This window comes from Capsicum annuum, chromosome 5 (assembly GCF_002878395.1).
Source record: "Capsicum annuum cultivar UCD-10X-F1 chromosome 5, UCD10Xv1.1, whole genome shotgun sequence".
NCBI classification, from domain to species: domain Eukaryota; kingdom Viridiplantae; phylum Streptophyta; class Magnoliopsida; order Solanales; family Solanaceae; genus Capsicum; species Capsicum annuum.
Genome location: NC_061115.1, coordinates 8,048,617 through 8,063,916, shown reverse-complemented (window position 1 = coordinate 8,063,916; position 15,300 = coordinate 8,048,617). Strand labels below are relative to the sequence as shown.

The 15,300-nt window shown below is 34.3% G+C and overlaps 1 protein-coding gene across 6 annotated transcripts; it reads right to left on the bottom strand.

Annotated features, from left to right (window-relative positions):
- Positions 1-2,945: 2,945 nt before the first annotated feature.
- On the bottom strand, positions 2,946-13,867 carry LOC107870283 (lysine-specific demethylase JMJ18). 6 transcript variants are annotated; one of them, XM_016716758.2, is made up of 13 exons: positions 13,728-13,867; positions 11,073-11,115; positions 9,212-9,510; positions 9,062-9,133; positions 8,751-8,828; positions 8,119-8,607; positions 7,795-8,016; positions 7,056-7,217; positions 6,349-6,717; positions 4,744-6,082; positions 4,555-4,658; positions 3,666-3,863; positions 2,946-3,491 (listed from the first exon to the last, which is right to left on the bottom strand). In XM_016716758.2, the coding sequence occupies exons 3-13, from the start codon at positions 9,500-9,502 to the stop codon at positions 3,201-3,203; spliced, it is 3,615 nt and encodes a 1,204-aa protein (XP_016572244.1). In that variant the 5' UTR covers positions 9,503-9,510; positions 11,073-11,115; positions 13,728-13,867; the 3' UTR covers positions 2,946-3,200. The 6 variants fall into 6 exon arrangements, with proteins under 6 accessions (XP_016572244.1, XP_016572238.1, XP_047268429.1 ...); XM_016716752.2 differs by lacking the exon at positions 13,728-13,867 and adding an exon at positions 13,147-13,329; XM_047412473.1 differs by lacking the exon at positions 13,728-13,867 and adding an exon at positions 13,051-13,069.
- Between the last annotated feature and the right edge of the window lie 1,433 nt (positions 13,868-15,300).

The window sequence follows — 15,300 nt, the reverse complement described above, 5'->3', positions numbered from 1 at the left end:
ACAACAATTTCTATATTTCAACAATTTAGTTTATACAAACAATAATTCATATATATATATATATATATGAATTATTGTTTGTATAAACTAAATTGTTGAAATATAGAAATTGTTGTGTATATGAATTGAAAATTCCAGGGTATATACAAAACACTTTGCTATGTATCTGGTATCACATATTCCACTTGAATGGTATATTCGTATATATATGAATATAATATAATGATCTCAGATATCCCCTCACATAATTTCATGATATGTCACTGGAGTAATGTAACACCCATAAATAAATTAAAAAAAATTAAATTTCATTCTTATGTGTATGACTTATAAACAACAATATCATGTATTTGATAATCACATACAAAAATATTGTTATGTATTTATTTGTATATGTATATGGATTACCTAGCTATGCATAAGAATTATTTTGTATATATATTAAAATTTTCAGGATAGACCATATACATAACAATCACATATCCCACTCGAATAAGATATATCGTATGTATATGACTATGATAGACTGATCTCGGATATCCCACTCACATAGCATCATGATATGTCAATGGAGTAATATAACATCAAAAAATGAATTAAAAATACTGAATCTCGTCCTTATGTGTATGACTTTATACATAACAATGTCATGTATTTAATAAACACATACATAAATGTTGTTAGGTATATGGACGGACAACTGAATCTCATTATGATGTGTAATCCTTCATACATGACAGTAGTTATGTATATGACAACACATACATAAATATTGTTATGTATGTGAATATGTATGTGTAGCTATACATCAATCACATATTCATCAAACTAGCAATTAAAATATTGCAACGACACTGAACAAGTTAAGAAACTAATATTATTGACATAACAAATTTTAAAGTAATTGCATGTCATCATATTATTATCAAATTGAAATTGTTCAATCAACATTAAAGAAAATATAGACAATGATCAATGAGTGATTAACCAACCATCATACATTCCATTACAAATCAACTCTCTTTCGGAAAAAATTTACAAGAGCGCCTATTATGATCCGCTTTTCTGTACCGTCCACAACAATTTATGCTTGACGATAAAGTTTTGCTAGATCTCTTAATCCTCCCTTTGTTTAGTCTTTCAGGTGGTTTTTTATATTTCGGTGACAGCACGTCTTCCTCATCCACACTTTCAGAAACATGTCAATCCTTCTTATCTGACATTGAAACAATTGAAAGTTCGTATGAAAATAGTCATCTTCTCATAAAACAAAAGTAAACTTTTATATACATAACATTATACCATATCTGTTCTATACAAACAAAACAATCATTATTTAAAATACATTGACATCAAAAATTGAATTGATATACAAAACAAGTAAACATCAGTATAATAAAAAAAATTGTATTTGGTATTAACATACAAAATCTCTCTCTTTATGTATGTTCATATACTCATTGTTTATTAATATACAAATCATAAATATCTTTACAACATCAACAAATTGACAATCTCCATCACAATGATCTACTTAAATTAAAATACAAAAAAAAAAAAAAAAAAAAAAACTGATTAAACTCATAATAGCTACATCAAATCAATATTCATAACACATACATAACAACAAGACCATTCATGCTACATTAATCTGTTAATGCCGCCGAAAAATTAATTTTGTGTTTCAACAACAGAAAGAGCCAAAGCATCTGTTTCCATACCTTCCACACAAATCACAGCTCCAATTTCTCTATCAAACTGTATATCCTTTCCAATTTTATCCATCATTGTTATGCACAACAGATACATTATGAAATCTAAAAGCAATTTCTTCAATTTGATGTATAGCTTAAGACCATCATTATTCCTAATAACAATCGATGAGTCATTACCATCGACTACATAACGGACATCAATTATTTTTAGAAATTTGTCAATGTTTCATTCACCAGCAATTGACGAAATCAACCACAAATAAGTTATTGATTTTGCAACAACAATTCTTCACTTTTGTATCCTGCATTTGTATTTCAGCTTTTCATTCATCATAGTTGCAATATTCATCTTATTCATCTTATTTTTTAATATATATATATATATATATATATATATATATATATATAGGTTTTTGCAAAAAAAAAAAAATGAAAATATTGACTTTGGTCGTTATAAATTCTGATTCCTCTTTGTATTTGTATTTTCAAAATTAGAAATTGTATAGCTGTTACAATTTTGAAAGGATACAGTAATCAACATTAATGAAAGTGGCGTTAATTTCGTTCCTTAATAATGGGGACAACCGTTATTTGCCTTTTATAACGTCGCCATAATTAGTTCATATACATACGTTCGTTATGTATATAATCTGCTTGTTATGTATAAGAGTTCATATACATACGTTCGTTATGTATATAATCTGCTTGTTATGTATAAAAAAAGGGAGAGTAATTTTAATAACAGTAAGTGGGAGAGAAGGTAATAAGTTTTAAAAGGGTGGGATTTATGTTATTTATACTTTTTTATTATCTACCATTCATAACAAATCCTCTATTGTTTCACTTGCATTCATTTGCTCTATTATATTGTTTGCGGCCAACTTATATCACATGTATTCATTCGCTGTAATTTCACTTATTTGTATACCGACTTGCATAGGTTGTATGCTTTTCACTTAACTTCTTTATATCAACGCACACAATCTTACTGTCACATCTTTTCATCGACTCTGCAGCTTTCTCCAAACTAGGGATTCCTAGGGAGCAATGGCTTTTGCCTTTTGAATCCCTAGATCAAGATCACCACTACATCATACGATATATCGATCCAGAAAACTTGACGTTCAGTTAACCGCGTAAGCCTGTGCTTCATGAACAGATTAAAAGTACGTACTCACTCGTTCAAAGGCTTGTTTCAGACCTCAAATTTTCGAAGTATAAGTGAAGGAATTTTCTATAGCAAAGATTGACAGATGTATTTTCTATTTTCAATCATCCTCCTCAAAGAATTTCAAAGAACCAAAAGTCGAAATGTAAACTATGTGCCGGCCTTTTTTTTCTTCCTGCTAAGAGCCAGTGCAAAAATTCAAGAAATGGGGGGGTCAACCTACTGCAATTTATCCTAAAACTAGAAATGTGACTTGAGCATTTACAGGATTAACTCCTTATGAGAAGTTTCAGGCCTCGACGAGGCTGAAAATCAAATCACCTACCTCGCTTTTCTATCTCTTCGTTAAGAAGCCGAGTCATTATACCTTGATTAGAGGTCAAATTATTGGGTTTGAGAAGATTGTTCAATGCATGAAGTTCTTCACAGTTTGCCTTCTTAAATAGGCCACTCAGAACTGTATCAGCTACGGTTGGATCGTTTGAGATCTCGGATTTTATATTGGGTTTCAAACTTTCCACAGCTAGGGAAGATTGTGCTATCTGCATCAATGGTTTAGACCTCCAGAATTCAGAACATACCCGGTTTTGATCCATAGCTTGAATGACCTGCATTGATGATATAAAAAGACAATAATATCAATACGAGATCATTTGTTCCACGTCTTTTTGATATATCAGATAATAGGCAACTGAAATCTTGTCCATATTAGGAATTTGTGAATATGTCGTGCTGAAAAAACCTGGATCTAATATTAATTTCAAGAACATGTGTGAAAGGACCTGTGTAATTGCTGGTGTAGTAAAACCAAACATTTCCATGCCATCAACACTTCCAGGTGGTTGCAAAGGCGGAAGTTTCAGCTTTCCCAGCTTATGTTGCTTTGCTATTTCTTGGTTCGCTCTCTCACGGATCATATCCCAGCATTTGGCAGCGGATAAATGAACAAACACTTCATTTGGACAATGCTCTAAAGAAACCTGCAAGTTCATTTATCTGCTTAAAAAGAGGACACTGGAATGGCAGGAAATAACATAACAGTATGACACCAAAATGGCATGAATAACCAAATAATACTCCGGTATAGAGATGCCAACAAAGCTGACACATGAAGGAAAACCAGAAAAAAAAGGCAAAATGGGTTATCTGTGAGGTAACCTTTGATAATGTAGGTTGTGAATGGTATCCTGAGCTGATTAAAGGATGAATATTATAGCAGTCAAACTTGCCCTCAGGGAAAACTACAACCGGACATGAACTCACAAAGCTTTCGAAAGAAACAATAAATCTGACAAGTAGTTATTACTCGGAAATCTGCTGGAGAAGTTTTCTAAGATAACGAAGCTTCATGGTGAAACCCCTTGATGATAAATGTTTAGTAGACATGTTGTCAAACCATAAGAAACTAAGCACGGCTCAGCACTAAATGGAAAACTTAATGCAGAAGAAACATGAAAGAGATTGTGGCATCATTAAGTGCACCACCACAACATCATACCAGAAATCCCACAGGTGCGGTCTGGGGAGGGTGGTGTGTATGCAAACTTATCCCTACCTGACGGAGCATGAAGTGCACCACAATAGCCAAAAATAAGAATTCCAACGGCACAGCGCACACACACAAAAATCAAAATCTAACAAACAGTTCCATTCGAACAGAATATCAAATACCATAAACAATGGGCCATCTCGTCCTGCATCTAAAATTTCAGAAACATAGTGGCACATATTTGTTGGATCCAAAACATCGATGTATCTGACCCGGCTCCTGAATCCTGCATTTAACAAAAGAACAAAGTTGTCAATCATTACTTCCAAAAGTTGAGTAAAAATAATACGAGTATTTCACATGTACTATACCCTTAGGGTAAATAGCCCCGCTGTCACACCATAACTTGCCAGGCTGGATAACTCCATAATCCAGAGGTTCCACATTGCAAGAGAGCCTCCTCACAACTTTTGCAATACGAGGACCTTTCTGGCGAAACTGTCTGTCCAAATTGTTTTGAGAGATGGGAAAGTCACTTGATAAAGGTTTTGCACACTCCATTTCCTTATTTTGGTTATCTTCTTTATTTGGTTTACAGTCAAATGGTTGCCGGGGCTGGGTACAAGAATCTGTGTCTCTTATATTACAGCCAGAAATCCCTTTTGCAACCTGAGAGCCTTGGGCATGTTTATCAATATCCATATTTACAGACGAACCTCCAACAAAAGAATGAGTTTCTTGATTAGGTCTATGATGTATTTCAACTTTTGCATTATCCTTAACTTTTACGCTGTCTGAACCAGGTGATCCATTAATTCCATCTTCAGTAACTCTTGCACTATCAATGGATGCTGTTGCAACAGGTTTATCACTGTTACCCCTGTTCACTGTCTGCTTTCCCACATTATCTCTCGAAGGAATTGAATTGTTCATCTCCTCTCCCTCATCATCACTGAGCAGGATCACATCACCATCACCAAGACCTGAAGTTCCCTTCACTTCATGCTTATCTGTTGATAATTTCTTACTATAAGAACCACCCTCAACAGACAGCTGAGTAACTGGAGTTCTATAAGCAGGAACTGACTTTATGGATTCATCGCGTTTGCTCTGGAAGCCATTCTTTATCCCCTCAATTCCATGAGAAGTGTTGTCGGGCATAGAGGATGTTAATGGCTCCCTGGATTGTTCATCTTTATGCAATGGAAAAGCACTGCTGCTGGCCTTCGGCAAGAGTGATGGATTGCCATCATCTTTTTCCTTTTTCACGGAAGCTATAGGGAGTCCTGAGCTCGTCTCTTTCAACACTGATTCCTCAGGTTTACAAGATAATTTACCAGCAAGCCCTGCAAGTTGCCTCTCTTTATTTACATAAGAACTCAAAGCCAATCCAAGATCTTGTCTTGCCCATCGATAAATTGCACTCAATTTCCCTTCTACAGCGTCAACTAGTACATTTAATTCCTCAATTCTATAACGGAAGAGGAAAAATTTGGAACCCCAGGAACAAGTACACAGTTGTTTTGCATGGTTCAAGCATGCATATTTGTCGGGCGAACAACGGTGACATCCGGCCGCGGACAGGTGTAGATCGAAAAAACATACGTAACATTCCCTCTCACTAGTAGCATCAAAAGTGCTCTCCATCGTTAGTGTTTGTGAAGACTGACAAAGAAACTCCCTCCTGACTCTCTCCATCTCAACACGGTTCTGCATAAAACATAACTCAGCAGTGAAGTTGAATTAAGAGGTACTAGGCTTAGTAGCATAATTTATATGAACATAGAACTTAAATGCAGTATCAGTGACAAACTCTACATATCAATATAACCCCAATCACCCCCCACCCCCTCTTTTCAAAAAGGAAAAATGAAAGAAAATATACCCTCAATGCAACGGAAGAAAAATCATAGGAAAATGGAAATGGAGATTAAGGACTATCCATCGATAGAATATTTTATTCAAATAAATTCTACCTTTAATGCTTTTGACAAAATTCCATCTTTTCCGCAAAGATCTTTCCATCGTAAATTATTTGAGGTATTCTTCCTCAGCAAATTAAGTTCCCAGTGAGCTTTGACTGCATCACGAGCTGCTCCTAGTAATAGTTTATCATGGGATATGGAAGTTTTCCGGCCTTGCTCACGGTAAAGCTCAATCGCATTCTGCCCATGGGGTAACCAGTCAACAGGAGCAACATTTACTGCTTCAGCACAATTGAAGCCACAATTGAAACCGGCATGATATGCTCTTGGGAAGGTCAAAACAAAATCTCCAGGATTTTGGACAACACGATAAACTGGGACTCCCTCGGATTTCAATATGGAGGGAGAGAGTTGTGTAACCTGCATAAAATAATAGGATTATTAACTTCTAAGAAAAAACGACAAGATGTTGGAAGCCAACTTCTGAGAGGCTAATTAACTGTGACATTGTAAAGAATAATCTACAAAATGGTCTTCCACTAAAAGAGCAAGATCCACAGTAAGTTTCTTGATTACACTTCAATCTAATGAGGGCGTTATACCATTGCAACAATATGAATGGGATAACATATCACCTATATGTGGTAGCAGAACAGGTTCTTTAGCAAAATATGTCATTCTTGAGCAGGGATTTACCAACAAAGAGACATGTTATTAGGACTCAATTACTTTTTTAATCAAATGAAGATTGGGCTCACCAGCTTGTGAAGCAGGTCAGGCTGCTCTTCAAAGAGATCCGGCAAGTGTTTCCTCATAGCAGCCTCTAACTTTATTGCATCTGCCCCGGGCACACCATACCACATTTTTGGAGCCCCCAAATGCATGTAATTTAATGAGTACAAATGGTGATCTTCAACATGCTGTTGGGTAAAAATTTAGAAAAGAAAATTGGTAAATAAATAAGACAAGCACAAAGGCTGATAATATTTCCAGGTTACTAAAGAAAAGAATGATCATCCAAATCATACATTTCAAGCAAACTAAAGTGCGCTGTTAAAAAGTTTGCCTTTAAAAAACTCCTCCGCAATGCAAAAGAGAGGAATAATCGCAATCAAGCAATCACTAATGCCACCCATTGATAGTTAGAATCAACATGATCAAGAGCTTTACTCGATCAGCACTCATGTATAGTTTCCTTCTTATTGAATGTTACACAAGTTCTTTTACTCAAAAAAAATTATTTACAAGTTCTTTAGAAGTAGTAGAACATTTTGTATCAAAGAAGCTTAAGGCTCAAAACAAAATTGTAGGAAAGAAGCATATGAGGAAGGTATGTGCTAATTATATTTCAACATGTCAGAGCAACCCTATTAAAGAGAAATAGGCACCTACAGAGCTACATAGTCGACAGAAAGACTTGTTGAGGCAATTGCACCCAATAAACATCAGTTCACCACAGTACAGAATGAAGCAATTGAGATGAACTATATTACTTACCCAACAGAACGATGAAAAGCACATTCCTATGTACAGCCAAGGCACCAAGACACCAGATATATCACAGCTCTCATATGTAAGAACCGAACCTGGGAGCCTTGGAAAATTATTCAAGTTCCATCCTGAGTTTACATACTTTGTGTCAGAAGAACCAACTTGATGGTTGTGTTTGGGGAACCCACTTCCAAATACTCCAGTTTCCAAGTCAGCCCCATAAAGCACCTAGGAAATGAGGACAAAGGAATGAAACAAAGGAGGAAACTGTTATACATCCTAGATGGTTTCCAAAAGAAGAAAATAAAGGTAATCAGCAAAGAATGCCACCTCAATCTCTTCGGTGGGTTTCTCGACCATCCGCCAATATTCACCCTCAATGTTCTCCCATGAGGGCTCACACTGTCCTTCATTTTGCCTGAAGTACTGGGCCTTAAAATCATCAGCATATTTCTGAAATGCATCCAGAGTAAACTCTGGACCAGGTTCAAATCCAAACCTCTCAGCTTCAAAGATAGCAGCTTCACCAGGAGTTCTATTGGCAACATTACCATTACCCAAGTCTACTCCAGTTTTTAAGCATCTTCTTCTTTTCTTTTTCTTAGGAGTATTAGCTTCCCACGTCCTTCTCATCGAATCTCGATTCTGAAGTTTGTCAATCCTCTGTACACGGGTCACAAATTTGGAGTTCTCCCACATAGTTTTTTCTTTAAGAGGGCATGGAGGTTTCCACGAAGCAGGAGGTACTATGCGACAAATTCCATAAGCCTCTGCTTTGGTTCGTATGCTAGCCATATATGTCAGGGTATCTTCAAATTCCTGGAGATTTAAAAAAGTTATTGAGAAAACTTGACCAGGCAAGACTCATAAAACTTCCTTCAATTTATGGATAACAGAAGTGAATGCACGGAGTGTTCAGATAGAGATACTGAAAGGAGTTGATTAGCCAATTAAAATAGGACCTCTTCAGTTGGATAGAACACCGGAGCATCCCCAATATCAGGCCTAGAAGCTTCCTCTGGCCGACATCTCGCATTTACCTGTTCCAAGCTTGAAACTTTAAAACAGCATATACATGTAATAGATCTACAACTCTCTATGTTGGCTTATATCTCCTTTAGCTTTATGCTTGTGAATGAAGAAAGGGTTATTTTTAAGTACAACTATTATTTGTAAACATGATTATTTAAAAATACCTTCCTAGAGGATAGTGTGTTGCATCATAGCCTATTAAAATAAAACACAAATAAAGCAGTTCACTCCAGATACTGACCCTTTGGCAATTGGCACACCCTTCACATCCTCGGATGACCCCTTTTGGAAGTGAAGGCCTAACAGAAGAATTCTGCACAAGAGGAAGAGAATATGAGAGGTGCAAAAGTAACTTTTTGGAAGTAATAGGCTCGCTACAGCGCTACGCAACCTGATCGGAACCAGATTCATCTTCTGAGCTTTTCTCATATTTCCCATAGTTTACCCCAGGTTTACGCCTAAGTGACTTCATCTTCTTTCCATCTTCATTGCCTTCAATATTTGTTTCTTCCTGACTTCGATGTGATTTTGACTCACTCACTGGGGATGACTGATTGATCATGAGTCGATTATTTTCCACCTTCTTTAACGTGAAGGGTGCAAGTGACTCAAAACCAGGCGGAATTGCTGAAATGTCCATATCTTCTTCTTTCATGCAATGTCTAACAAGTTCAGTCCCCATCCTCCAGACTGCGAGAAATCAATATACATGTCAGAAATCAAAGCACGAGACTGCACTCTCGAGTTCCCTTCATAAGACATGGAAGAGAACTGAAGGTTTATATGTACTCAAGAAGTACAAATAGCTACTCGTCGCAAAAATCAGAGGGCCTGCTGAATGCACAAATTGATAAATATGATTATTCTCTGAGAATCTTTTTAATACAGGAATTCTTCCACATGAAGCTTGAAATCTAAGTAAGGACAACAATCAAATATATGATAATCTTTCAAGAGAAATTGCTGATTGTGTACAAATATATAACATACGAAAATACAGAAGAACTCTAGAATCAGTCCGCCCACATAATTACACATAGATACCAAAAACAATATCGATAAAACCGCAAAATGCAACAACATGAAGGCACAGCCTTCTACATGTAGCAAAATATAGTGTGGTGCATCTAACCTGAACAATGTGGGTACAAACTAGCTGTCTTTCATTAAGAAATTAGATAAGAGAAACTCATTTAGCGTGTACTTTTACTATTCCTTTTCTAGATTGTTTCATCTTGAGCCGGGAGTCTATCGGAAACAGCCTCTCTATCTCATCTAGCCTCTCTATCTCATCTCTGAGGTAGTGGTATGGACTGCGTACACTTACCCTTCCCCGACCCCACTTGGTGGGTGGGATTATACTGGGTATGTTGTTGGTGACAAGAGAAACTCATAAGATAGGGGTTAGAATAGACCCACATCTGTAAATTTTATGTTGCTCGAACTTGTCAAAATTATTATCGGGTGTGTGTCGGATCCTCCAAAAACTAGGCATTTTTGGAGGATTCGACATGGGTATAGCAGCATTTTTGGAGGATTTGAGCAACATAACTTTTTTTAGAAAAATAATCATGGAGCCCGGGCCAGCTTATGCGCATCTCGACTAATTCCACGGTGTACCCACCACCTCCTACTAACAACATGCATCAACTAACTCTATTCGCCAGGCTAGAATAGATGGAAAGAAATCACTTCGTATTTATTGTCCGCCACACCCTTGGGTACAGATCTCAACAACATAACTACTCCCTCTGCTTTAATTTTTTTGACCAACTTTTAAAATAATGACTCCGTCCTTTTTTAGCAACTCTTTAATTTCAACTTTCAAGGTGGTATATTTAATGCCACAAGATTAAAGGGCATTTTAGTACTTTTGACATATCTTTAATTTAAGAATACATGATTCAAAAATCTTCTTTGCTCTCTTAAACTCCGTGTCAAGTCAAAATAGGTCAAACAAATTGAAACAATGCAGAACTTCGGTTGGTGGTTGACCAAGAGTATTATGGAATCTGTATAACAGATTTTTCTAAAGGAATTACCCAGTAGAGCTTTCAGCCATAGCAGAAATTCATTACACAGCAAATACTTTTCTTACATTAATCAAACTATAATCAATTTTAGGATGATCATCAACTCACCAAAAAACATCCAATTAATCAAAACACACATTCACAAAAAATAATAAATTCATCAAAATTAACCTTTCTTAGAAAATTCAAAGCTTCAAAACAAACGAACACAAAACTTACATATTCTTGATCCACTGATCTAAGAACCTTCAACTCCAGTTCTCTACATCACATACAAGAAAAAACAACAAAACGATTTAGTACCAAAACAAATCAAATCACATAAACAACAACATCAACAACGGTATAATCACACAAGTGGAGTCTAACACAACAACAAAAACAAAAACATAACCAATGCATTCCCGCAGAGTGGGGTGGGGTCTAAGGAGGGTAAAGTGTATGCAGTCAATACCACTACCTCAGACGAAGTAGAGAGGCTGTTTTCGATAGAACCACGGCTCAGGACAAATAACAGAATAAAAAATAGAAAAACAACAAACAAAATGGGAGTCTAACACGAGGGTTCTATATACACAGACCTTAACCCTATCTCGAAGTCAGATCACACAAACAACAACAACAAACCAAGTATAATCCCATACATCGAGTCTGACAGTGGTACAATATACGCATACCTTATTCCTACCTTGAAATTATCATATCACACAAACAACAACAATAATAATAAACCAAGTATAATCCCACGAGTGGAGTCTGACGAGGATACAATATTCACACACTTTACTTGAACCTTGAAATCATCGGAGCACAACAAAAACAAAAACAACAATAAATTCCGTATAATCCCACAAGTGGAGTCCGACGCAAGGGTACCACGAGTGGATCCGACGAAGATACAAGATTCACACACCTTACTCATACTTCGAAATCATCGAATCACGACAACAGCAAACCCAGTATAATCACATAAATGGAGTCTGACGAGGATACAATATTCACACATTTACTCATACCACGTAATCATCGAATCACAACAACAACAACAACAACAAATCTAGTATAATCATACAAATGGAGTCTAATGAGGATATTATATACACATACCTTAGCCCTACCTTGAAATCATTGACACACAAACCTTGAAATCATTGAACCACACAAACAACAACAATAACAACAATAAACCAAGTATAATCTCACAAGTGAAGTCTGAGCAGGGTAATATACACGTACCTTACCCCTACCTCAAAATCATCAAATCCACGTAAACAGCAACAATAATAAATATGGTGTAATCTCACACGTGGAGTCTAACAAGGATACTATATACACAAGCCTCACCCCTACCTCGCAATCATCAAATCACATAAACAACAACAACAACAATAATCTAGTGTAATCTCACACGTGGAGTCTAACAAGGATACCATAAACAGGCCTTACCCCTACCTCGCAATCATCAAATCACATAAACAACAACAACAACAACAATAATCCAGTATAATCTCACACGTGGAGTCTAACAAGGATACTATATACACACACCTTACCCCTGCCTCGAAATCATCAAATCACATAAAACAGCTCAAGCAAATAATTATACAAATATAAAACAATAAAAATCAAACCAAAGATCAAATTTTTATAATCAAATTCAACAGATCTACGCTTAAACATCCCAAGAAAAATAAATTAAATATTTTTATTTACCAAAAAAAAAATAATAATAACCCTAACCCAGTAACTGAAACATAGAAAATAGTACCCACCATAATCAGCTCCTGGCCACAACAAAATTAATCATCTAATAATTTTCTTTGAATTTTTAACCCAAAAATACTCAAACCCTAAATTTCTACAAAAAAAAAAAAAAAATCATAACAAATATATGGTCATAGTAAAAGATTAAACCTTGACAAATTAATAAATCCAAATACAGATGAATTTGTTTTAATTTTTTTCCTATTAAATTATATTTTCCAATTTAGATAAGACAAATTAAGATAATAAAGATCGTATAAGTACACCGTTGAAAAAAATTATTTTTGTTATTTACCTTAGAAGAAAAAAAAATTATTGTGAAATAATAAAAATAACAGTAACAAGAACCCTAAGTACTAGTATATAATAAAACGTAGGTGCGGTGCATTAAAACTCTCGTTAACGTATCGGATCTAGAAAGGAATCGGATTACATGGACTTATCGAGTTGCATTAAAGCTCACGTTATACGTAAAATTCGAAGAAAACGTGAATCACGAAAATTTATTATACACATTAAATAATCTTACCTTGCATTTCCGGAATAATAAGTTGTTTTGTATGTTAGTTTTCGTATAATATATGTTTTTCTATGTTCTATAATCTATGGGCAAATATTTCCAACCTTGAAATTTGACGCGTGTTTGGACGTGCCCAAATTGTTTAATGAAACGTTTTTTATATTTGTTTACTTTATAATATTTGTAAAAAAAAAAAAAAAAAGTTTGTTATTCCAAGTACTAGAAGGATTTGGTTGGGAAATTAATTGAGTATTAACTTTAGTTTGTATTTTATAGGTGTAAAGTTGAATAAAACGAGTGGTTTTAAATGTATAATAACAATAAAAATAATAATACTATATGCAATATAAATTTATTAGTAAAATATGAAAAAAGATAATTTTGTAGGGTAGAGGATTTTTTTGTCAGGCATTATTAATTTTTTTAAAAATAAATTAATATCTCAAAAAATTACATATCTGGTATATTTCTACAAAATTGACTCCGTGAAAGGTCAAATATATGACGCTCGTTGGAAAAATTATTTTCGATTCGAAAAAATTTAAATAAATTTAAAATAAAAGAAAAAAAAATCAATGAAGTATTCTTACCAGTAGTTATATGCTTTTAGACTTTTTCCTAATGGCATGAATAGTGAGGGGGAGAGAGAGAGAGAAGGGGGAGTTGAATGCTTTATTGGAATTGGGAACTTTGTTTGTAAGGTTTATAAAAAGCATATAACATAATGTATATGTGGATATATTCTTTATTTGTAAATATCTTTCTTTATGAAGTAGGCAATGTTTTTCTTGTTCAATGTGATGATGGAAAGTCAAAATTGATTATGGGCTTAAGCCCAATTGAATAGGGTGTGTTTAGTATGTAATGTTTTCTATAAAAGATTTTCGAGAGAAATAAGTGGCAGTTTACGTATTTTATATTATTTGATTGGTAAGAAAAAAATATTGCCCAAAAATATCTAGGTATAATCTAGATAAATATTAATGACATCAGACTCGATCACGGTCTTAAACTTCGACTCCTGGTACCTATAATCTAGGTATATATCGGCACGTGGCATGTATGCATGTCGAAAGCGTTATTTCTATTCTCAATAAGTAACGTACTTCTTCGATTCACTGTGATAAAAAATAAATTTATATTTTTACTTATTTGATCATCAATTACAATATTATATATTTTATTCTTTTTGGGTGCATGTGTAATGCACGTATATTGAAATAGTGAGTGAGTGTGTGTGTTTATATGTGTGTGTTTGTCTGTATGTATATGCTAGTTTAGGTGTGCGCGTCTTGCATGTGTACCTCACTTTAATAAGTTCAAATATTATACTAAATAGGATATTTGTTTAAATAATAAAGATGAATATAATAATTAAATTTAATATCTTTTGAATATGTAAAGATGACGAATTTATTTATTAAACCTAATCTCTGCCAAAAAAAAATTAAAAGTCGATCGTCATTCATCTACCATTTGTAAATTGCAACAAAACAATACAATGATAGAGACATCAAAATAATACAATTAAATTTAATCTTTTCACACAAAATTTTTCTCAAAGTAGTCCGACACTCATTTACCACCTGTAAACAATAACAAAATAATACGATAATAGAGAGATCAAAATAATACAACTAAACTTAACCTTTACATTAAAAATTCCTCAAATCCGACCAACATTTATCTATCTCCTGTAAACTGCAACAAAATAATACGATAAAAGTAATACCACAACAATACAATTAAACTTAAATTTATACACAAAAAATTCTCAAAGCCAAAACTGTAAACTACCACAAAATAAAATAATAAGATAATAAAGATATCAAAACAATACAATTGAATCTAACCTTTACACAAGAAATTCTTCAAAGTCAACCGACATTCATCTATGACCTGTAAACCATTAAAAAAAAATAGTGATCACAAAGCTTCGATTTTGATCCAACTAATTCTTGTCTAAGCGAAAATTTTGACCCTAAAAAATGATTTTGAATGAAAACAAGGAAATATATATATTATATATATACACACACATATATATACACACACATGTTAAATTCTATTATTCTGGCAAAAATAGTGAAGAAATTGAGGGTTAGAAAATCAAGCATCCACCATCTAGACATGCAATCGAATCAAGTTAGATGAGCATCAATC